The sequence below is a fragment of the Talpa occidentalis genome, unplaced genomic scaffold, assembly GCF_014898055.3.
Source record: "Talpa occidentalis isolate TD23 unplaced genomic scaffold, MPIMG_talOcc4v2.1 talOcc4.9, whole genome shotgun sequence".
NCBI classification, from domain to species: Eukaryota; Metazoa; Chordata; class Mammalia; order Eulipotyphla; family Talpidae; genus Talpa; species Talpa occidentalis.
In genome coordinates this window covers 15,315,458-15,336,599 of record NW_023605305.1, presented here as the reverse complement: position 1 = coordinate 15,336,599, position 21,142 = coordinate 15,315,458, and the positions used below count along the sequence as shown (strand labels likewise).

Genomic DNA, 21,142 nt, shown 5'->3' with positions numbered 1-21,142 from the left:
CCCCGCGCGCCCGGAAGCCGGGGTGGCCGGCGGCGCTCGGCGAGCTCGGCCCTGGCGGCGTCGGGGCCCCTGCTGGGCCCGTTCGGTGACCCCCAGCGTCGCCCTGCGTGTCGGGGGGCTTCCGCCCTTGACGCGACTCGGACGCGGCCGCCCGCCCTGCCTTCCTGCCGCATCCACCTGCCCCGCGGACAGCGCGCCGTCCATGGCGGGGGCCGCCCCGACCACGGCCTTCGGGCAGGCGGTGATCGGCCCGCCGGGCTCGGGGAAGACCACGTACTGCTCGGGCATGAGCGAATTCCTGCGCGCTCTGGGCCGGCGCGTGGCGGTGGTGAACCTGGACCCGGCCAACGAGGGGCTGCCGTACGAGTGCGCCGTGGACGTGAGCGAGCTGGTGGGGCTGGGCGACGTGATGGACGCGCTGCGGCTGGGCCCCAACGGCGGCCTGCTCTACTGCATGGAGTACCTGGAGGCCAACCTGGACTGGCTGCGTGCCAAGCTCGAGCCCCTCCGCGGTCACTACTTCCTGTTCGACTGCCCGGGCCAGGTGGAACTCTGCACGCACCACGGCGCTCTGCGCAATATCTTCTCCCAGATGGCGCAGTGGGACCTCAGGGTGCGTCTCGGGTTGGGGCAGGCCCATTTTGCAGATGGAGAAACTGAGACTGGGAAGAGGACGTATGCCACGCCCCAAGTCACACAGCCTGGTAGGGCTTGAGGCGCTTTGGAGTGAAACAGGCGTGAGTTCAAATTCTGACTCTGCCTATGACTTGCTGTGTGGTCCTGGGTAAGTCACTTTGTCTCTCTGAACCTCAGTTTTTTCATCTGTAAAATGGATGTATTAGTACCAACTTGGGATTACTGGAAGTATGGAAGGGGTTATGCGGAAAGTGGCGTGGTGACTGTTGTGAACTGGTGACAACAAAAAGTGACAGAGTAGAGCCAGATGCAGCAGGAAGTGAACTAGTCACTGAGAGACTTAGTGCAGTGTCTTGTAAGAAAAAAATGCCCTGTATCTCTTGAGAGAAGGAAATGAGTGTGGCTATTAGAATGAAACAGAACCAAGAGGAAACTAATGGGGGAGGCTTGTCCTCTTCCCTCAGGCATCATGAGTGATGGGGGAGATATAGACCTTGGTGTTCCCTCTTTCTCCAGACCACATTCATACTGCTTCTTCCTCCCCTCCCAGCTGACTGCTGTCCATCTAGTGGATTCTCACTATTGCACAGACCCAGCCAAGTTCATTTCGGTACTGTGTACCTCTCTGGCCACCATGCTGCATGTGGAGCTGCCCCACGTCAACCTCCTCTCCAAGATGGACCTCATTGAGCACTATGGGAAGCTGGGTAAGAACGCTTGTTCTGAACAGGCAAGGAGTAGAGGAGCTGCTGGGCCAGAGTGAAGTGGAGGCACCAGCTGAAGGACACTGCCTCCTGGGACCTTGCATAGCCTGGTGATAGTATGCACAGCAGGTCATGGACCCTGCCCGTTTATTTTAAAGATTTATTTATTTATGCATATAAGAGCTGGGGTGTAGGCCAGAGGTGCGGGAGGGTGAGAGGATTCACCAGAGACAGTGGGGAACAGAACAGGCAGATGTACTGAAATGCACTGCTAAGGGGAGCAGCAGGCAAGTCAGGAGAGGTCTGCTGCACCGAGTGGGTCACCTCCCTGGCCAGGGATCAAACTCGTGCTGGAGTGGCTACAGATAGCTTCGTAGTGCTGAGACTTAACCCCTTGCGCCACCAAGGAGGCCCCAGCCTATTTATTTTAAGCCAGTCCGTGCTAGATACTGTTCTGGGTTTGGGGGACAAGAGGGATGTGGATAGCGATAATGTACTGTACAGGAACTAGTGATGAGACTGAGTGGCTGGGAGTGAGAATGAGCAGTGCTATCTGGACTGAGGCCTGAATGGTGAGAAGGAGCCAAGCAAGGAAGAGCTAGTCTAGGAAAAGAGGCCAGTAGTGAAGGCTCTTAAGGAAAGAGTTTTTTGCATTCATGGAAAAGAAGTGGGAGAAGCCTAGGGGAGCTGAGCAAGTGGTTGTCAGAAGAAACGATGTCAGAGATGTGGTCAGGGACCAGAACCTGTGCTGTTTGTTTGATTTTTTTTTTCTCTTTTTTGACTCCTTTTTCCCCATGTATTATCTAAACACAGAGGAAAGCCATTGATGAATATTAAGAATAAATACAATAAGCTGAAAAGGCTATTCTGGCTGCTTTGTGGAGAATGAATTGAAAGGGACAAGAATGAAAACAGATCCTTTAGGTTTTTGCAGCACCCCAGTCAGTGGGAATGAAGTAGATAGATTCAAACTTACTCAAGAAATAGGGCCTCCCCGGTGGCGCAGCGGTTGAGCGCTGGGTTGTGAAGCTGCCCGCGGCTCGCCGGTTCGATCCCCAGCTGCTCCCCAGCCACCGGAGGAGGGTCCCACATGGCGCGCAGACCTCTCCTGACGCCCGCTGCTCCCCTCAGCAGTGTACTTCGGTCCTTCTGCCTGCTCTGCTCCCTGCTCTGGCTCTGGTGAATTCTCTCACCCTCCCGCACTTCTGACTGTACCCAGTGCTTGTATAAATAAATAAATAAATCTTTAAAAAAAAAAAAAAAAAGAAATAGTTCATGGATTAGACATGAAAACAGAGAAATAGGGCCTCCCTGGTGGTGCAGCACTTAAAGTCTCAGCACTATGAAGATATCCGTAGCCACTGCAGCATGAGTTTGATCCCTGGCTAGGGATCTACCCACACGGTGCAGCAGACCTCTCCTGTCTCACCCGCTGCTCCCCTCAGCAGTGTATTTTAGTCAATCCACCTGTCGGCTCCCCACTCTGTCTCTGGTGAATCCTCTCATCTCCTGCACCTCTGGCCTACACCCCAGCTCTTGTATGCATAAATAAATAAAATAAATCTTTAAGAAAAAGAAAATAGAAAACAGAGGAATTAAGGATGACTCTCAGCTTTCTAGCTGGGCCAGTACACCAATAGGGTGCCATTTATCAAAGAGGGAAGACTGAGGGAGAAGCAGAATGGCATGAGGCAGAGGAGTTGCCCAGGGGCCCTATGACTAGCATGTTCTTTCCTGCAGAATTTGTGTTCTGCTGAGCTTGGGGGCTTCAGTTCCTGAAATAGCATCTCCAGCCAGAGGGAACCTAAAACAACTGAAATTTCCATCAGTGAGAAGGAGGGGAAGTTGTCTAAAGGATAACTGTCTGGCTGCCAGTCAGGACTGGAGGGATGTCAGCTCCTTGGAGGGGACATCTTAGCCCAGAGTCTTGGTTCTTGCCTTTGCAAATCCAGAAACCCTATTTTTCTACACCCAGATTTTCAGTTCTCCTAACCCTCTCTCCCTTCTCACAGCCTCCAGCCCAGGTGGCTACATGGTGATCCTTAACCTTTCTAGCTCTGACTCTTGCCTGCCATCCTCATTTGTGCAAACCAGATGAGGCAGTTTAGGCCTAGAGATATTACATGAATAGCCCAAGGTCGCTGACACAGCTGATAAGTTAGCTGTGATGAAATCCAAACCCAAGTGTATCTGGCTACTGGTTCTTAGTTCTTGATGAAAAATGTACCTGTCAGACAATGGAAAAAGTTTCTTGGACCACACCCTCCACACCCTCAGTGCTCATGAGGTCTGGATGGGTGCCTCCTCCAGGAACTCAGCACCGACCCCACCCAGGCTATGACAAATGTATTATAATACAAGGGTTTGTTTTCTACTTTTTGTGGCTTTTGAACTTTTCTACCACCCAGGTTCAGAGAGTTGGGGCAAAACAAAGGAATGTGACTTATCTTCAGAAGAGTCCTATTTGTTCCAGGACATTTTTCATGTAGACACAGAAACATCAGTTTCTAATTAGAGCTGACTGGAATGCAGAGTGTGAGGAATGAGTTGATCAGTCTCTGACAGCCTTACTCCCTCACCTCACTTTGGGACAGACCCGCTGAGTGAGCAGCTTAAGTTTTCTAGACAGAAATGGATAGTGCAGAGAGGCCCTTTTTCCTTATAGTAGGAAGTTGGTATTCATAAAACTGAGTCAGGTACTCCGAGACATCTAGTCTGGTTTCCTCATCCAACATTAAGAAGGAACTGACCCAGAAACCCAGAAAGGGAGAGTGATTTACCCAAGAGGTAACCCTGCTAGAATGCAGCATTCATTCAATTCAATCAGCATTTACAGAATCCTGTAGTGGGGGAGAGGGTACACTGACTGAGAGCTTCCTGACGCAGGGATCAAGCACTGTTCATGCTGTGGGTTTGGTATTGTTATTACTATCTTGGTGAAGCGCTGCTCTGTACAGTCACTGGGATTTAGAGCATTCAGTCCTCACAAGTTCCATGAGGTGGGTGCCAGAGTAAACGGCAGAGCCAGCAAGCGATACCAAGTATTTTCTTCTTCGTAACTTCATTTCACTGCCTCAACAAACATTTGTTTAATGAATGAGTGAATGAAGGCAAAGGAAGAAAGTATGTATGATCCCTGGCTTCATGTCTTTGGCCTGATGCCAGATGCTCCTAAATACTAGCTTCTCTCCTTAGCCTTCAACCTGGATTACTATACAGAGGTCCTGGACCTCTCCTACCTGCTCGACCACCTAGCTTCTGATCCTTTCTTCCGCCACTACCGCCAGCTCAATGAGAAACTGGTGCAGCTCATCGAAGACTACAGTTTGGTGTCCTTCGTCCCTCTTAACATCCAGGTACTGGGGACTATGGGGCCTCTTCCCTTGGCCACAGGCTCTGGCAGTGCCTGTGACCTCACCACATGGAGGGTGCAGGAAACTTTCAGGACTCTGGTTTTGTCCTAGGTCTGATTATCATTTGGTCCCCTTGGTCCTGGGACCAGGGGCAGTGATGGGCAGGATTCCAGTAAAGAGGATGAACCAAATTTTGGCCATATCTATTCTGTATCACTGGGTTCTCTCAGTGTGAAAATGGATGACTTCAGAGTCACCAACAACGGACTTGACCAAGACCAGGGATAAGATTCAGACTTCTTCAAGATGAGCAATTGCTGTTAACTTTACAAAGTAACACCCTTGTGCCTCTTACCTTGCACCCTGCAAAGATAACCTGGGAGGCACACGTGCATATAAGATTCCTTTCTGCAGTAGATAGAGCTGGAGAAATTTGTCTCTCTCTTCTTTGTGCCACACTTTCTCCTCTAAATGAGGAGGTGAAGGGCCTCCCCGGTGGCGCAGCGGTTGAGCGCTGGGTTGCGAAGCTGCCCGCGGCCTCTGCAGCGCCAGTTCGATCCCCGGCTGCTCCCCGGCCACCACAGGAGGGTCCCACATGGTGCGCAGACCTCTCCTGCCGCCCGCTGCTCCCCTCAGCAGTGTCCTTCGGTCCTTCTGCCTGCTCTGCTCCCCGCTCTGGCTCTGGTGAATTCTCTCACCCTCCCGCGCTTCTGACTGTACCCAGTGCATGTATAAACAAAACAAACAACCAAATAAATATAAATTAAAAAAAAAAAAAAAAAAAAAAAGCATGTCTCTAAAAAAAAAAAAAAAAAATGAGGAGGTGAAGCCTATGTTAAACATGACAACTGCCGCTTGTTGAAGGCTTTCTCTCCCAGGCCCTGTGCTGAGGACTATGCTACATTATTTTGATCTTTCTCATCATGTGAGGATGAACTGTTATCCCTGTTAAGTAGATGAACAGATATTTATCAGATGCTTATTATTAGCTAAGTATATGCCGGGCACTGGAGATACCTCAACAAACAAGCCCCTAATCTCAGGGGTGCATAGTCAAGTAGAGGAGACAGGTCAGTTTATAGGTGTTATAAGATGGTAGGATCAAAGCTATGGTAGGGATAAATCCTGGGGACTGGGTGTGCACAGAGGAACTTACCTGTTTCATTTGGGTGTGTTCATGGTCAGGAAAAGTGGGACGTAGCCGGGCCTCTGGGGACTTGTAGAACTGCTCCAGGCCACGGAAAGCTGCATGGAGATCAAGGGAGTGTTTGGAGATTGCAAGCAGTTTGGTACAACCTCAGTTCCACACACTTCTGTTTCTCTCCTCCCCACCCAGGACAAGGAGAGTATTCAGCGAGTCCTGCAAGCTGTGGATAAAGCCAATGGCTACTGTTTCGGGGTCCAAGAGCAGCGAAGCCTGGAAGCCATGATGTCTGCCGCCATGGGAGCTGACTTCCATTTCTCCTCGTATCCTTGTTCTCTAGCCTCAACCCCTTCTTAGCCACAGCCAAGAAGGGAGACAGGGCCCTGAAGTGGCCACATCTACCCTTGTAGGTGACTGGTTTTGTGTTGACCAATTGGATTTCATGGTGACTGTCTTTCATTTGCAAAGGCTGGTCCCTGAGAAGGCTTCAGGATTGGTTGTACATGAGGACAAGCGAGGATATTGATCTGAAGGAAGAACTAATACAGAGGCCCAAAGATGAAAAGGCAGGTGCTTGGTAGAGGTGGAAGGGTTCGGCTTGCCTGGTAGCTTGAGTGTGAAGAAGACAAGGAGATACAGGGGTTCCAGGAGGGCAGTGCTGGTGGTGGAGGACTTGGGTGCCTTGTGAGGGAGTGTGGACTTTAACTCTTGAGTGGGCAGTGGGAACTAGCATAGTCACAGACATTTAATGAGCACCTACTGCATGCCAGGTGCCATGCCAGGCCATGTTTTCATTGTGTTTCTTAATCCTCACAATACCGTTTTACAGACGAGGGAAAGAGCTGATGAGATCAGGATTTGAGCCCCTGCAGTCTGACTCCAGAGAGTGTGCGTACACAGCTGGAGGGTTAGCGCACTCTGGTCCTTTGATCCATAGCAGTGTGGGGAAGAGGCAAATGGGGGAGCATCTGCAGCTAGAGGCTTTGAGGGGCTTCTCAAACCCAAGTGTTCCCTGTTATCTGAAGCTATAATTATGAAGAAGGTGGGGAGGGGACAGAAGGGAATCTGCCAGACAGGTTGACGGTGGCATCCATAACAGCTCCTTCCCAGGCCTGTTGTCCATCGCGGCCTATGCTATTTGCCTTGACACCCCTCCCTCAGCACCCTGGGCATCCAGGAGAAGTACCTGGCTCCCTCAGACCAGTCAGTGGAGCAGGAAACCATGCAGTTATAGCAACAATCTGGGCTCTGGAGAGCCAGACACGTAACCTAGCACCGGGGGAAGTGACCACTCCCAGTGAGCAGCGGACAGCTTGGCAGGCACAGATCCAAGGACAAGTCCTTTCAGCCAGAACTGAGAAGCTGGCAAAGGGAGACTCAGCCCTGCCAAGGACATCTAGCCAAAAGGCAGACATGGTGCCCAATAGAGCACCCATCGTCCTCCATGCTTACAAGCTCTGGGCACTACCACCGGGAATGCAGCACCGGCCCCTCCCTGGCAGTGATGGACTGTACTACAATACGAGGGTTTATTTTCTGTTTTTTGTGGCTTCTAAACTTCCTTCTACCACCCAGACCCAGGGATTTGGGGCAGAACAAGGGACTGCCACCTTACCTGGTCCACGTTTTCCCCAAAGTGCAGAAGCATACTGGGGGATGGACAGTCTCCAGTCATGTGCTTTTGTTCATCTCCAATTTTAACAGTGAGCCTTAAATTTGAATTTTCACAGGCAACACTTCTTAGCTAGATTTCATTTTAAAATATTTTCATTGTATTGCATGGTTTTATTCTGTTTTGGGCAAATGTTAACTAGTTTTTCATTTATGGCAGTGATTAAAATTTCACTTTAAAATGAAAACTGGCATTTGCTTCCTTTGCTTTTGCAGCTAGTTGAATGCAATTCATATTTTCAACCAATAGGTGGCATCCCAGGCTTTTAAAAAAATATTTTTTGCATTTGTAGCCTTGGGGCAGAAAGGGACAGATGGTGATTGTGCCAAAAGTCTTACTTGTAGACACTCGGTCCTGTTAACACACGTGAAGGGCTTGACATTTTACAAAGTGCTTCCATGCACATGGTCCTCATGTGGTTCTCACAGCTAACTCTGGAAAGAGGGACAAAATGGGGATGTTACTGAACCCATTTTACAGAGAGGAAACCACAGATAAAGAGTTTGAACTTTGATTCTCTCATGGTCCACTTTACTGACTTCTTTAATTGTGAATACTTACCAGTGAAATGTCAAGGCCCCACAGGGGTTGTAGCCAATCAGGAGACAGAGTGTAGATACTTATCGAGAATTACTAAATCACAAATCAGAGGGAAGAGAGATCACTGTGGGCTTGGGCTCTTGGAGGATTCAGTTTAAAAAAATCTCTTCCGAAGTGGCTTTGCCCTTGATCTTAGCCAAAAGGCCGAGAAGCGATCCGAAGTGGCTTTGCAGTGGGGCCTTTCCCTTTCCAGTTTTGGCAGCCACAGCATAAGACAGAAGAGGAAGGGGCTATGAGGAGGCAGCTGTGGCTGGAACAATATGAAAGCCGGCAACCTCCCCTCCCACGCCTGACCATAGAGGGGATAATAACCAGGTGTTGCTTCCCCAGCCTCTTTCATGTGAGGAGTTCAAAGCATCTCACCCTTATTAACACCCTGCACAGTAGGTGGGGAGTATCAACAGAGCTAGCCAGGGAAACTGAGGGCAGGAGGCACAGCCTAAGGCTGGCTGTGAGTCACCTGTGGGGCTTGGCGCCCAGGTGCTGGACAAATTCCTCATCAGTTAGGATGTGAGGGTGGGTGCTGTGTTTTTGAAAATAGCCAGAGCTGTGGTCATGGGTTTTGATGCTTACCCCATCACAGAGGCTCCAGTGCTCACCAAAGCAAACCAGCTGGCAGGGAGGCGTCATTTAGAACTTTATGGTCTCACATCCAAGCACCCTCAGCATTACTCCTTTGCAGTCCTTAGTAGAGAAGGGGGGAAATAATCCAAATCTTTATCTTCAGGCCTTGGTGTCACAGCAGGGGTGCATTCTCTAGTGACAGCAAGATGATGCTTCCCCTGCATGGTGGGAGGGTACAGCACCATGCAGAAAAGAGACTAGGTGACTTGTGGGTAAGAGAATGACTGTTCTCCAATATGCCTGACATGTGGTAACCTTTGTAAGAATTTTTTATTTTTCCTTTCCTGATTAAAAACACAAAACTAGGGCCTCCCTGGTGGCGCAGCGGTTGAGCGCTGGGCTGTGAAGCTGCCAGCAGCTTCTGCAGCGCCAGTTCGATCCCCAGCTGCTCCCCAGCTGCTCCCCGGCCACCGGAGGAGGCTCCCACATGGCGCGCAGACCTCTCCTGCCTCCCGCTGCTGCCCTCAGCAGTGTACTTCGGTCCTTCTGCCTGCTCTGCTCCCCGCTCTGGCTCTGGTGAATTCTCTCACCCTCCTGCGCTTCTGACTGTACCCAGTGCTTGTATAAATAAATAAATAAATAAATAAATAAATAAATAAATAAATCTATTGTCTTAATAAATAAATAAATAAATACACAAAACTAAAGAAAACATGGAAAATGAAAACAAGCCACCCATAATCCCATAACAGGAAAATTATATATAATACATTTATTATTTAAATATATCTTGTGTGTTTTCCTTCAGTCATTTTTCTATACATGCAGGGAAGCTATACCATTTATCTAAGTGGAGTATGTTATAACTGCTTTGTAACCTGCTTTTTTTAGTTAACACTCATGTAATTAAAAATATAAAGACCTTTTTAATGTCTGCGTGATAATCTGTGGTATGTTGATAACACTGTTTACTTAACCAGACTCCCAACTTTTTGCTATTGTAAATAGTGCCATGATTAACATCTTTGTACCCAAATCTTTGTCTGAGTCTCTAATTTTTAGCTTATGATAAAATCCTGAAAATAAAGTAGACATGTTCGGGTTCTGGATTCATATTGTCAAAATGTCTTCCAGAAAAGTGCCATTTTACATCTCATGGATACTGTCTGACAGGGTTCTCACATCCAGAACTCACTTCTCACTTCTGAAAACCTTCTGGAGGAAGAAAACATCTGAGGCCGAGGCTTTTCTCTGGCCAATGGCATTAGGATACATGCATTTTCTAGCTCTCAATGGGGAATCCCAACAACTGGGGGCCACAGGTTATCGGAAAGGCTTCCACTCCAGACAAAGAGGCTTAGGAGTGAGAGTGTCACCCTAAAGCCCAGAGTTGAATATCCATTCTGTTCTGAGCTGCTTCTGAATTAGCAAACTGGGCAGCCACATTGGCTGCGAACAAGAAGCCTGAACCCATTAGGGTCTATGGAAAGGAGGCAAGACTAATCTTAAAGATGCTCTGTCCTTTCTCAAGGTTCCTGAGGGGGGAGTGGAGTAACTACAGCCTGATGTCAGCACTACTAAGGTGCACCCTGTCTTAGAAAACAGTACAAGCCCAACTGCCCCAGAATTCTGGAGGGAAAATTTCTAGCAAACAAGTAGCTCCTCTCCCTTGCCCTCCCTTTTCTTCTCTATTTCCTTTAGCTGTGGAGCCTTACCCAGCCTGTGCAGGTCTGCCCACCTCTTCTCCCTGTTCCCTTTAGAAGGATTAGTTCCAAATTAGCACACACCTCAACATCAGCATCAGACTGCTGAGGATAGGGGAAGCTGTGTGCCTCACTCCAACCCATTGTGTCCACCATTTCCAACCTCTGAGCCAACTTCAGGCAATCCCAGAAGTCTAGCTAGCCAGGTAGGCTAAGATTGAGGGGCTGGGCTGGGCTGGGCATTTGAGTATTGGCAAAATGCTTTGGATTAGAACACACAGCAAATTCTAAATTTTTTTCCCTACCCATCCAAACCCCTGAAGCAGTTGTAGAGGAGGGAGATGACAGGCCCCTTCAAAAATCACCTCAAACAAAATAGCAGTGTGCTTGCTGCACAAATTCAATTCCCCTTCACACTGGACGTTCCCTCTTCCTCTCTACCAGTCCTGGAGTCTCCACTGTGCACTGTGGAATCGGAAACAACAAAGGAGGAATATCGGGCACAGATAAGGTTTTTCCCAACTCACAAGTCATGCCAGGGTCACATGATCTCTTCCGGTCTAAAATCTGCCCCTCTCCAAAGGGGACAAGTCCGATAAGAAAATTTCAGGTTAACTTTATTCTGGAGAATTAAAATGTGCCTTTTTTCCTTCTTTCCTGCCTTCTCTTTTAACAAATATTTATGGAATACCATAATCTGATATATTATATGCTGTACCTAGCCACAGATTAAAGACTCCATGCTTTTTCTGAGTCTAGGATTTTCCTCTTTTATCTCCAGACAAAGAGTTAAATTTCCCAGAGAGCAGTAAGGAGATTGGGTGGAGATGAGATGAATCAGCTTCTGACACCCCCAGGGTGACATACCTGTCTGCTGCCCCCACAGACATTCCTGGCTGCTGACTCATTGGGCAGGTGGAGCTAAGGGGGTTCTGTGAGGTCACCCTCCAAACAGCAGGGATAGGAGACAGAGCAGACCCCGTGAACAGGGTGAATAATTGAAAAGAAACAAAGCGGGGTAGGGGGGGCCTCCCTGGTGGCTCACGGGGTCAAGACACAACCTATGAAGCTGTCCGCAGCCCCTGCAGCACAAGTTTGATCTCCTCCCTGCAACCCCCGAGCCTCCATCCCCCACACCCCCGCCCCTCTGCAGCCAGGGAGCAACCCTTATAGCAGGAGACCTCTCCTGCCTCACCTGCTGCTCCCCTTAGCAGTGTACTTCCATCAATCTGCCTGTTCTGTTCCCCAATCTGTCTCTGGTGAATCCTCTCAATGCCCCCTACCCCCACCTCCGGCCCCGCACCTCTGGCCTGTACCCCAGGTCTTGTATGCATAAGAAAATCAATTAAAAAAAAAAAAAAGAAACAAAGGATGTAACCAGATTAAGGAAAACTAAACTTGGTGAACCAGCCAAGAAACTGGTTTTGTTGTTTTTTCAATTAAGACAGTTCCTTTGTGCGGGGCCCTGGGGTGGCATTAAATTGATAGCAGAGTAAGAAGGTCTTGATTCTTAGAAAGTCCAAGATAGAGCAGAACAGCATAGCATAATGTGGCTCTTTTCAAACTTATTTTTAAGTCATGAAACTCCAATACACAAAACAGACATATGTGTGGCTATTTTAACCCAAGTGTGTGGAAACAGGGGAAACCCTGACTGCTGGGCTCTTGCCCAGTGGCAGCTTCTGGGGAACCCTCTGAACAGTCAGAAAGCAGCTGCTGTATTTTAAAAGCATGGGCTTTGGAGTTAGACCCTGTTTAACTCCCCTGACACATAACTAGTTGTATAACCTTGGTTATTATTAGGGTAATTTTTTTTTTTTAAGCTGCTTTGAGCACTGGCTTCTTCACATGCAAAACAAAGATGGTAATATGCACTGCTGTGAGGATTAAGGAATGGAACTGCCTAGCACATAGTGGTTGTGCCAGCTGCTATTGTTACTGTTCTGTTCTCGAGTAAGAAGCCAGAGTGGGGCACTGTTGGTCAGAGAGCAATGTTGGTGTAAGCATCTGAAATCAGTTTTCCTAAAAAGGCATCAGTCATTTGGACTCTGTGTGTGTGTGTGTGTGTGTGTGTGTGTGCACGCGCGCCTTGCCTTTCTGGAAGGAGCCACAGTGGCCTGTCTGATCCCAATGCCTTGGCCTCCCTAGGGTGCCTGGTTGGTTTTTACAAGATACCTTAACCCCGGCGCTCTGCCTTCCATCACCCACTACTATGGGTCTACAGAGCTAAATTGGACATTGCTATCTGAAGAAGCTATATGTGAGAGAGAAGAGAAAAACTTTCTCTAGAAAATTTAGGTAACAAATTTTTCCCATGCCTCCCAAATCCTTGGGAGAGGAAGAACTTTGCAAGCCCCAGATCTCCATTTCCTGGGGGATAATGTGGCAGTGCAGAAAGGATGGGGCTAGAGTAACTCAAATCTTTATGAATTTAATCTCTGTCTAGACAGCCCTCCCTCAATTCAACCAACTGCATTTCCATTTCTACCATAGAGGACCTGGCCCTAAACCTGGTTTCCAAGCATGAAGTTTTAAAACTAGGTCTTGAACACAAAACCTTGCTGGAGACGTGTAGGAGAAAAGGAATAATGGGACAATTTATCATTCTTAGGGAGCTCTCTGAGGAGATAAATACACCAGGATCTAGCTGGAAACCCAGTGGGAATCAAGTAGACAGGAACTCATGATTGAATAAATGGACCTATACAGATGTAGGAGGTGACAGAACAGATAACAGATTTGCCCTCAGGAAATGTGTTAAAGGGAAAGGGAAGGTGGCTAGTGAAGTTTTGACCTAAAGATGGACTTTGAAATTTGGTTAAAAGAACATTATCAAGGGGCCTCCCTGGTGGTGCAAGGGGTTAAGCACAGTACTGTGAAGCTATCCGCAGCCTCTTTAGCAAGAGTTCGATCCCAGGCTCCGCCAGGGAGCAACCCACATGGTGCTCCTGTCTCGCCTGCTACTCCCCTCAGCAGTGTATTTCAGTCAGTCTGCCTGTTCTGTTCCCCACTCTGTCTCTGGTGAATCCTCTCTCCCCCCACACCTCTGGCCTGTACCCCAGCTCTTGTAGGCATAAATAAATAAATCTTTTAAAAAAAAAAGCTCAAGTGGAGGGGACAGCGGGAAAGGGGGAGTGGCCACCATGAAATTTCCAGCACAACTTGGCATTTTGGCATTTTCACCTACTTTGCCCTCTGGACTGGTATTTTTTTTATAAAGATTTATTTATGCCTACAAGAGCTGGGCTGTAGGCTAGAGGTGTGGGGGTGAGAGGATTCACCAGAGACAGAGCCGGAGCAGAACAGGTGGATCTACTGAAACACACTGCTGAGGGGAGCAGCGGGTGAGGCAGGAGAGGTCTGCTGGGCTATGTGGGTCAGCTCCCTGGAGGAGCCTGGGATGGAACTCATGCTGCAGTGGCTGGCAACAGCCTAATAGTGCTGTCTTTGACCCTTGCACCACCAAGGAGGCCCCTGGACTGGTATTTTTTTTCTTTTTTTTTTTTTTTGTGGGACCCTCGCCGGTGGCCAGGGATCAAACCGGCGCTGCAGAAGCTGCAGGCAGCCTCGCAACCCAGCGCTCAACTGCTGCACCACCAGGGGAGGCCCATGGACTGGTATTTTTAAGAGATATAATTCATATACCATGGAATTCATCTTTCTAAAATACAAAGTCCAGTGTTCTTCAGTATTCACAAAATTGTGTAACTATCACAATTTATTTATTTATCTATTTATTTATTTTCAAAGATTTATTTATTTTTATACAAGAGCTGGGGTACAGGCCAGAGGTAGGGGTGTGTGTGTGTGTATGTGTGTGTGTGAGAGAGAGAGAGAGAGAGAGAGACAGAGACAGAGAGAGGATTCACCAGAGACAGAGCAGGGAGCAGAACAGGCAGAAGGACCGAAATACACTGCTGAGGGGAGCAGCAGGCGAGAGAGGAGCAGTCTGCTGAGCCATGTGGGATTCTCCTGGGATGGAACCCGCACTGCAGAGGCTGCGGACAGCTTCACAGCGCTGCCCTCAACCGGCTGCGCCACAGGGGAGACCCAACTATCACCACAATTTAAATCCAGAGCATGTCAACGTTCCCCAAGAAACTTCACACCCAAAAGCAGTTGGACTGAAATATACATGTCATTGACAAAGGAGGCCTGGGGCCCTCTGACTAGCGCTGGCTGCTAAGCCAGCTCACACCCTCGCCATCTCCTTCAACACCGTCACCTCTTGGGTAGCTCCTTTCCTTCCCTTGAAAGGGTAACCAGGAGTGGTGTGGAGGGAGTAGGCAAGTTGCAGCCTACGAGAAAAGGAGAAAGAAGTTCCTTTCCCAGGACCTACCCTATTAAGAGAAAGTCACCAGACCTGTCTGGTCAGAGAAACCGGGTCACCTCCAGAGCTGAGGGGGAGTCACTAGCCCCGGCCCAGAGTTTCTGCCTGGTTGGGAACCTTGAAACTTAACACACTTCCAACAAAGGAGGGGAGAAAAAGGGGGGGCGGCCCCCACAGTTCATCAGAGTGGCCCTGCCAGCTTCCCCTACAGACACAGGGGCTCTGACAAGAGCGTGTCAACTTGGGTGCCCGGAGTGTGGCCACGCTTGAACTGGGGGGCCCCTGAGGGGGCTGCGGGCGGCGGAGTGAGCCGAGGCCAGGCCGGCTTCTCAGGTGGCCGGCCCAGGCAGGAGCGCTGCTCCTCAGTAGGGGCCCGACTGGTCATTCTGCTTTGGGCACAGAAATGTCGGCGGAGTCCTTGACCACCGACGCTGGGAGGGCTCCTAACAGCTAAGAACATTTCGGGGGCGACTTTACCTGCACTTATTTTCTCAAATTTCACCACCACTCTTAAGAAGCAGGGACTGTTTTTCAAATCTCCAGTGAGGTAAGAGCCTTGGTCGCGGAGGGCAGGGCGTCAACCCCAGGTCTCCCGGCCACCGCCCCGGGCCGGCCGGCGGAGCTCGGTGCGCGCGCTCCGGGCGCCCTTTCCCCGCGCCCGCGCCCGCCGGCCGGGTCCCGGCCCCGCCTGCAGGAGCCGATGACTCAAAGGGCCGGAACGGCTTTTTCCGCGCGGGCCCGCCCCGCGCCGCTGCTCTGAGGATGCTGAGCTCCCGGGCCGGGCGGGCAGCAACTTGCAGGAGCGAAACCCGCGAAGCGCCGCCCTGGCACTCTGCGGGCGGCGGGGCCCCTCAGACTCGCTGCGCGTCGCGGCGCCGGCGGGGCCACTCGGGCGGCGGGAAGACGCGTCTTGCGCCTTCGCCGCTCACCCCCCATTGGCCAGTCAGGCGTTAGGGGCGGGACCCTGAGCAGAACCCTCCCGTGATTGGAGAACCTCAGCTTCGGGCCCGCCCCTAGCCCCCGGCTCTGAAGCCGCGACCCAGCCGGGCAGCCGCAGGCCTCGGCGTGTTGCTGCCTGGAGCGGAGGCGGCGAGCTCTGCCCCCCTCCACTGGCCTGCGCTCCCAGTGGCGCTTCCAACCAGCTTGCGCCTCTTCTCGGAAAGCGGGGAGAGAGGGTGTGTCTCAGATCTGAGCTCGGTCTCCCTTCTCGAAGATCTGAGCACCCGATGGGACTGTTACCCACTTTCAAATCTGGGGCGCCCAGTGCTGCTTGCTATGACGTATCCCTGAGGCGCTGTCCTCAGATCTCACACTTGAGGCTTAACTGGTTTCCTGTGTCCTCAGATTTGAGCTCTTCCGTCTCTGGCCCCATGAATCTGGCCACAGCTGGCCCAGGAGCCTCAAAACCGCCTTTGCATCACCTGACCCTCTCAGGACCAGACTAAAGTGTTTGGGGCCACCCTGAGAGAGCTGAATCCCCAGCCTCTGACCTGGAGTTACCAGCCCCAGAGTCTTGCCTGTGGGCCGCCGCCTGGTAGGTCAGGCCCCTAAATCAGAGGTCCAAAGTCAGGTTCTCTGTAGAACCTACGCCAGTCCCAGTTCCAGCCCTCAGCCAATAACTAGAAAAGACAGGCGTGTCACAGGGGAACTTTATTGAGAGGAAACATGGTCACACCCAGCAGACATACTTTCCCTCTTATTCTGGGTCTTATTCTCACACAGACACCCACACACCCACCCACACACACACACACACACACACACACACACACACACACACACACACACACATCTCCAGCCTTGGCCACACAGTCCGCATCAGACACAAGGGTGGGACCCTCCTCAATTCTTAAGATCCAGAGGCAGCAGGGGCAGGAGGGAATCAAGAGCAGGGAAGAAGTGGCCTGGTTTACAGGTGGGGTCTCGAAGAAGGGGGTGCAGAGAGCAGGGCTGTGGGATGACCAGTGGTTAGGAGCACCCGACAGCTGCACGAACAGTGGGCTCCCCTGGCTCCAGGTGGCCACAGCTCTGCTGGTCCCGTCGCAGGGATCTTTTCTGAGCTGGAGCAGAGCACACAAGGAGAAAGGTCGGGTCTCCCACCCCATACAAGTCCTCTCTGCTGGGGGTGGGGGACTGGAGAGGGCAGGGCGGGGAGGGTAGCAGGCCTGCCTCAGCTCTGGGGCTCCTCAGGAGCCTCGCCCCCCTCTTCCCCGGTGTTGTCGGCCGTCCACAGCGTCAGGTTGTCTCGGAGCAGCTGCATGATGAGGGTGCTGTCTTTGTAGGAATCCTCGCTGAGGGTGTGCAGGTCAGCCATGGCCTCGTCGAAGGTGGTCTTGGCCAGCGAGATGGCCTCCTCGGGACAGTTGGCGATCTCGTAGTGGAAGACGGAAAAGTTCAGGGCCAGGCCCAGGCGGATGGGGTTGGTGGGCGGCATCTCTTTCTTGCTGATGTCCATGGCCTCCTGGTAGGCCGACCGGGCTGAGTCGATGATGCGCTTCTTGTCGTCCCCGGTGGCCACTTCGGCCAGGTAGCGGTAGTAGTCGCCCTTCATTTTCAGGTAGAAGACCCGGCTCTCGGCATCCCCGGCCTCCTTGATGAGGTGGGTGTCCAGCAGGCCCAGCACGGTGTCACACACGCCCCGGAGCTCAGTCTCCACCTTCTCCCTGTACTGTTGTACCTCCGGGCCCTTCTCCTCCGAGCCCTCCTCATTGCTCTTCTGCTCAATACTGGACAGCACCCTCCAGGCAGCCCTCTGGCCGCCCACCACATTCTTGTAGGCCACGGAGAGCAGGTTTCGCTCTTCACAGGAGAGCTCCTCACCCTTTTCCACGGCGCTCTTCATGAAGGCGGCCATGTCCTCATAGCGTTCAGCCTGCTCTGCCAACTTGGCCTTCTGGATCAGACTGGCTCTCTCCATGGCTCTGGGGACAGGTAGGCAGTGGGGTACTGGCTGCCTCAGGACCAGTGCTGGACTCTGCACCTCTCCTGCTCTCTGCCTGCCTTTTGGCTGGAAGGCCTGGCCCTGAGAGGGGTGGGGAGGGGCGGAGGGCGGGCCTGGAGCCTGGGACCTGCCCCCATCTACTATTCTCCCCACACCCTTTCCGGCTCTTCCTTAAAGGTAAAAGGGCCTGGACATGGGGGGGTGAGTCATCGGGACAGTCAGCAGGAGAAATCCGGGCGTTGGCCCCACCTGTACAGGCAGCTCTCCAAGCTCCAGATTGCCCCCTCTTGTGCTCAGCCCCATTACATGGGTGCCCACGTTAGGAAGCTGGCCCAGATTCTGAAATCAGATCCTCACGGTGTCCTTCCAGGGGCTCGGGATGACTTCAGCTCAGGCAGAGCCCATAAAACCAGGTGCAAGAGGAGGGGTTCCAAATCCTGCCAGGTACATCCCCTGGCTTCGTGCAGGTGAGATCATTCGTGTCTAGGTAGGGATACATGGTTTTCTCAGCACTTTCATATCCATGATCTAATTTCACCCCTGGTCTGTCTCTGTGGGGCGGGCAGGATGATGACTATTACTCCCACTTGGGAGATGGAGATACTGAGGCTGAGAGGAGTGAGACTTACTTGGAGTCACAGCTACTAAGTCACCTCGTTCTTCTTGCTTTGGCTTCCCTTCCTTCAAAGCCTCTGAGCAGTGAGCTGCACACACTCTTTCAAAAATGAGATCCAAGCTTCTTCCAGAGTCTACCTGAAGTGATGCCCCTGCCTGGTCCTCGCCGCCCCCCCTCAGGATCCTGTCCCCCTCTGAGCTCCCAGAATGCACAGGTGGCAGCTTTTAGGGTGCCACTTAATGAGGAGTTTAACGAGCGGCCTGTGACGCTCCAGCCCAGCCTTTGTAATTAGTCACCCAGTAGGTTTGTCGGACACCTTCCCCGTTGCAGCACAATTTTCCCTTTCAAGTTGGTGGCCTGTTGCCACTTGTTTGAGGACTTACCCTCTGGCTCGCCACACCAGGTCACCTGCCCTTTCCAAGCCACCTGCTGTCCTGTATCAGTGGGGCTCACAAAGGGTGGGGGCCCAGCTTGCTGGCTGGCCCACTTTCCTGCCTGACTCAGCCCGCCCTCTGTCAGAGGCTGGGAAGCAGGCCACTTGGTGCTCAGCCCAGTTTGGTTCCCCAGGGGGGACGCTAGCAACCTGGGGAGAGAATCAGGACCAAGAAAAAGGAGGTAGTGTTGACACATACTATTTTGTTTTATGGGGCAGAATCCCAGCTGAGTGCTGCCTCCCCCAGGCTGCCTCTCAGAAGTTTCCCTGTCTTTCCCTTTGACCATGGCCCCACCCCTGACCCCAGCAGAGGCCTCTGAGATGGAGACTCCTCTGTAAGGAACCTCTGTCCCTGTTCACTTGGGTTATCCTGTGTCAGCCAAGAGTTTCCCCTAAAGGCGTTGGCTCTGTGCCTGTGAGGATGGGTTCCTGCCTATCTGCCCCTCTCCTAGCAAAGCCCAGATGGGGCTGAGGGGTGGGGCTCCGCTCCCTAGGTTCTAGATAGCTTAATCCTCGAGCCAGGACCTTTTCACAGACCTGTCCCTCCTTTGGTTCTTCTCGGTATCTGGACACCTACCCTCCTCTCCTGGAAGGAGGCCTAGGTCAGACACTGAGGCCCAAAGATGAGACCTGCCTCTTCAAAGGAAGAGTAGGGACAAGTGTAGGCTGATGCTACAGGCTGATGCTTCCTTTCCAAGGAAGAAGGCATTTTAGGCTTGATGCCCCCAAGTTTTTGCTCAAACTAGATCACAGACACTGACATGACGGGAAGGAAACGCACTTAGGTACCAGCTTACAGAGCCGATCTTTAGGTAGTGGGATTCCAAGTGATTTGTTTTTCCTTTTCCTTTTCCTGTGAGGTTATCAGCGGCCAGTGTGTATTTTTTTCTATGAGGGACAGAACGGCTCACTATCTGAAATCAGACTGCCTGGGTTCAACTCTTACAGTGTGCTTGGCCTTGGTTAAGTGACAACCACTATGAGCTTTCCTCAGTATAAAATGGCCTGGTGGTACTAGGGGTTAAGCTTCAGCACTATGAAACTATCCGCAGCCACTGCAGCACGAGTCCCATCCCCGGCCAGGGAGCCACCCACATGGCGCAGCAGACCTCTCCTGTCTCACCCGCTACTCCCCTCAGCAGTGTATTTCGTCAGTCTGCCTGTTCTGTTCCCTGCTCTGTCTCTGGTGAGTCCTCTCACACCCCACCCTCAGCCCCCTGCACCTCTGGCCTATTCCCCAGCTCTTGAATGCATATATAAATAAATCTTTAACGTGGGACCTGTTGTGAGGATTGAGTTGATAGAAAGCACTTAGTAGACTGCATGGTGATTGTTACGTGGAAAGTTCAACCAACTGTATTAATAATAAACATATACACTCAAAGCACGAGCAGTGCTAGGTTCTATGAAATGAGGAAGGCCCTGAGCCGGCCCCTGCCCATCTGGGTGTCCTCCTCTTCCCTCCCTAACAATGCTGGGTCAGATGCACTTGCTCAGCACTGCCTCCTCCCTCCCATCTTGGACATTTTTCTGATCCACAAAGCCCCTGGGCTCTCAAGGACCTTCCCCTGTACTAGTCACCCAGCCCAGGCGTTCCCAAGTCCTGTGAGCAAGCTGGAGATCCCAGAAACCTAGAAGACAGGGTCTGGCAGGCCCCGGCACTTTGGAGCTTCTGTTTCTAGGGAAGGAACACTCTCGTCCTGATGCTCAGGGACGGGAGGCCTGGTGGTGTCTCACCACCCCAGCGACATGCCCTGGGCAAGGCCCTGAGCAAGGGAAAGGAAGTCCCTTCACTCCAGCCCCTCCCCTGCTGAAGATCAGGGGTGAATCTGGGAGCCAGGCTGCCTGACACCTCCTGCCCGCTCTGGCCTGTCGATCCTGAGTCAGTTCCTGTCTCAGGTTCCTCCTTTTGCCTCCAGGCCTCCATTTCCCAAGTCCAGGAGCCCAGGCAGGCAGGAGGCAGCAGGCCCTGGCAGGGCATGGAGTTCTACAGCCAGCTACCTGAGTCAGCAGGAGAGGAGCTGGGGCTGCAGCCTAAAGGGGCTTTTCCTCAGCCTGCCTGCTTGCTCCCCACCCTTCCACATAGCATCTATCCCAGCAGTGGGCTCAAGGTCTCTGGCACCATAGCTAGCCAAGCCTCCTTCGCTGGTAATGACAGGCTTAGAGAGTTGTGTGAAGGCAGAGACCAGGTGTTATCTGTCTCAGCTGAGAACAGGGGACAGAGCTCTGATTGCAGCAGGGGGACCTCTGGTTAGACTCCAGGAAGAACTTCCCAGGAACTGTTTCAGTCTTGGAATGAGTACATTAAACAGGTGCCTAGTAGACATCATGAAATCTTCTCCCCCTGGTTCTTTGTGAACAAAAGTTCAGTTATCCAGCCAACAGCTCACTCTACTAGTTGCCTTTGGGAAGGGACATTAGGTTACTTTTAACTGACTCAGCTATT

The 21,142-nt window shown here is 51.6% G+C and overlaps 2 protein-coding genes and 1 long non-coding RNA gene across 3 annotated transcripts; 1 reads left to right on the top strand and 2 right to left on the bottom strand.

Moving 5' to 3' along the window:
* The first annotated feature begins 138 nt into the window (after positions 1 to 138).
* GPN2 (GPN-loop GTPase 2) lies at positions 139 to 9,222 on the top strand. Its single transcript, XM_037501050.2, has 5 exons — positions 139 to 613; positions 1,187 to 1,343; positions 4,536 to 4,696; positions 6,030 to 6,160; positions 6,999 to 9,222. Exons 1-5 carry the CDS (start codon positions 203 to 205, stop codon positions 7,069 to 7,071), a joined length of 933 nt encoding a protein of 310 aa, XP_037356947.1. The 5' UTR covers positions 139 to 202; the 3' UTR covers positions 7,072 to 9,222.
* LOC119237073 (uncharacterized) lies at positions 5,829 to 15,295 on the bottom strand. Its single transcript, XR_005123187.2, has 4 exons — positions 15,184 to 15,295; positions 8,683 to 8,793; positions 7,848 to 7,943; positions 5,829 to 5,938 (listed from the first exon to the last, which is right to left on the bottom strand). It is a non-coding gene; the product is annotated as an uncharacterized LOC119237073 (long non-coding RNA).
* Positions 15,296 to 16,340: 1,045 nt separating this feature from the next.
* SFN (stratifin) lies at positions 16,341 to 17,656 on the bottom strand. The gene has a single exon (XM_037499906.1). It carries the CDS (start codon positions 17,621 to 17,623, stop codon positions 16,877 to 16,879), a length of 747 nt encoding a protein of 248 aa, XP_037355803.1. The 5' UTR covers positions 17,624 to 17,656; the 3' UTR covers positions 16,341 to 16,876.
* Between the last annotated feature and the right edge of the window lie 3,486 nt (positions 17,657 to 21,142).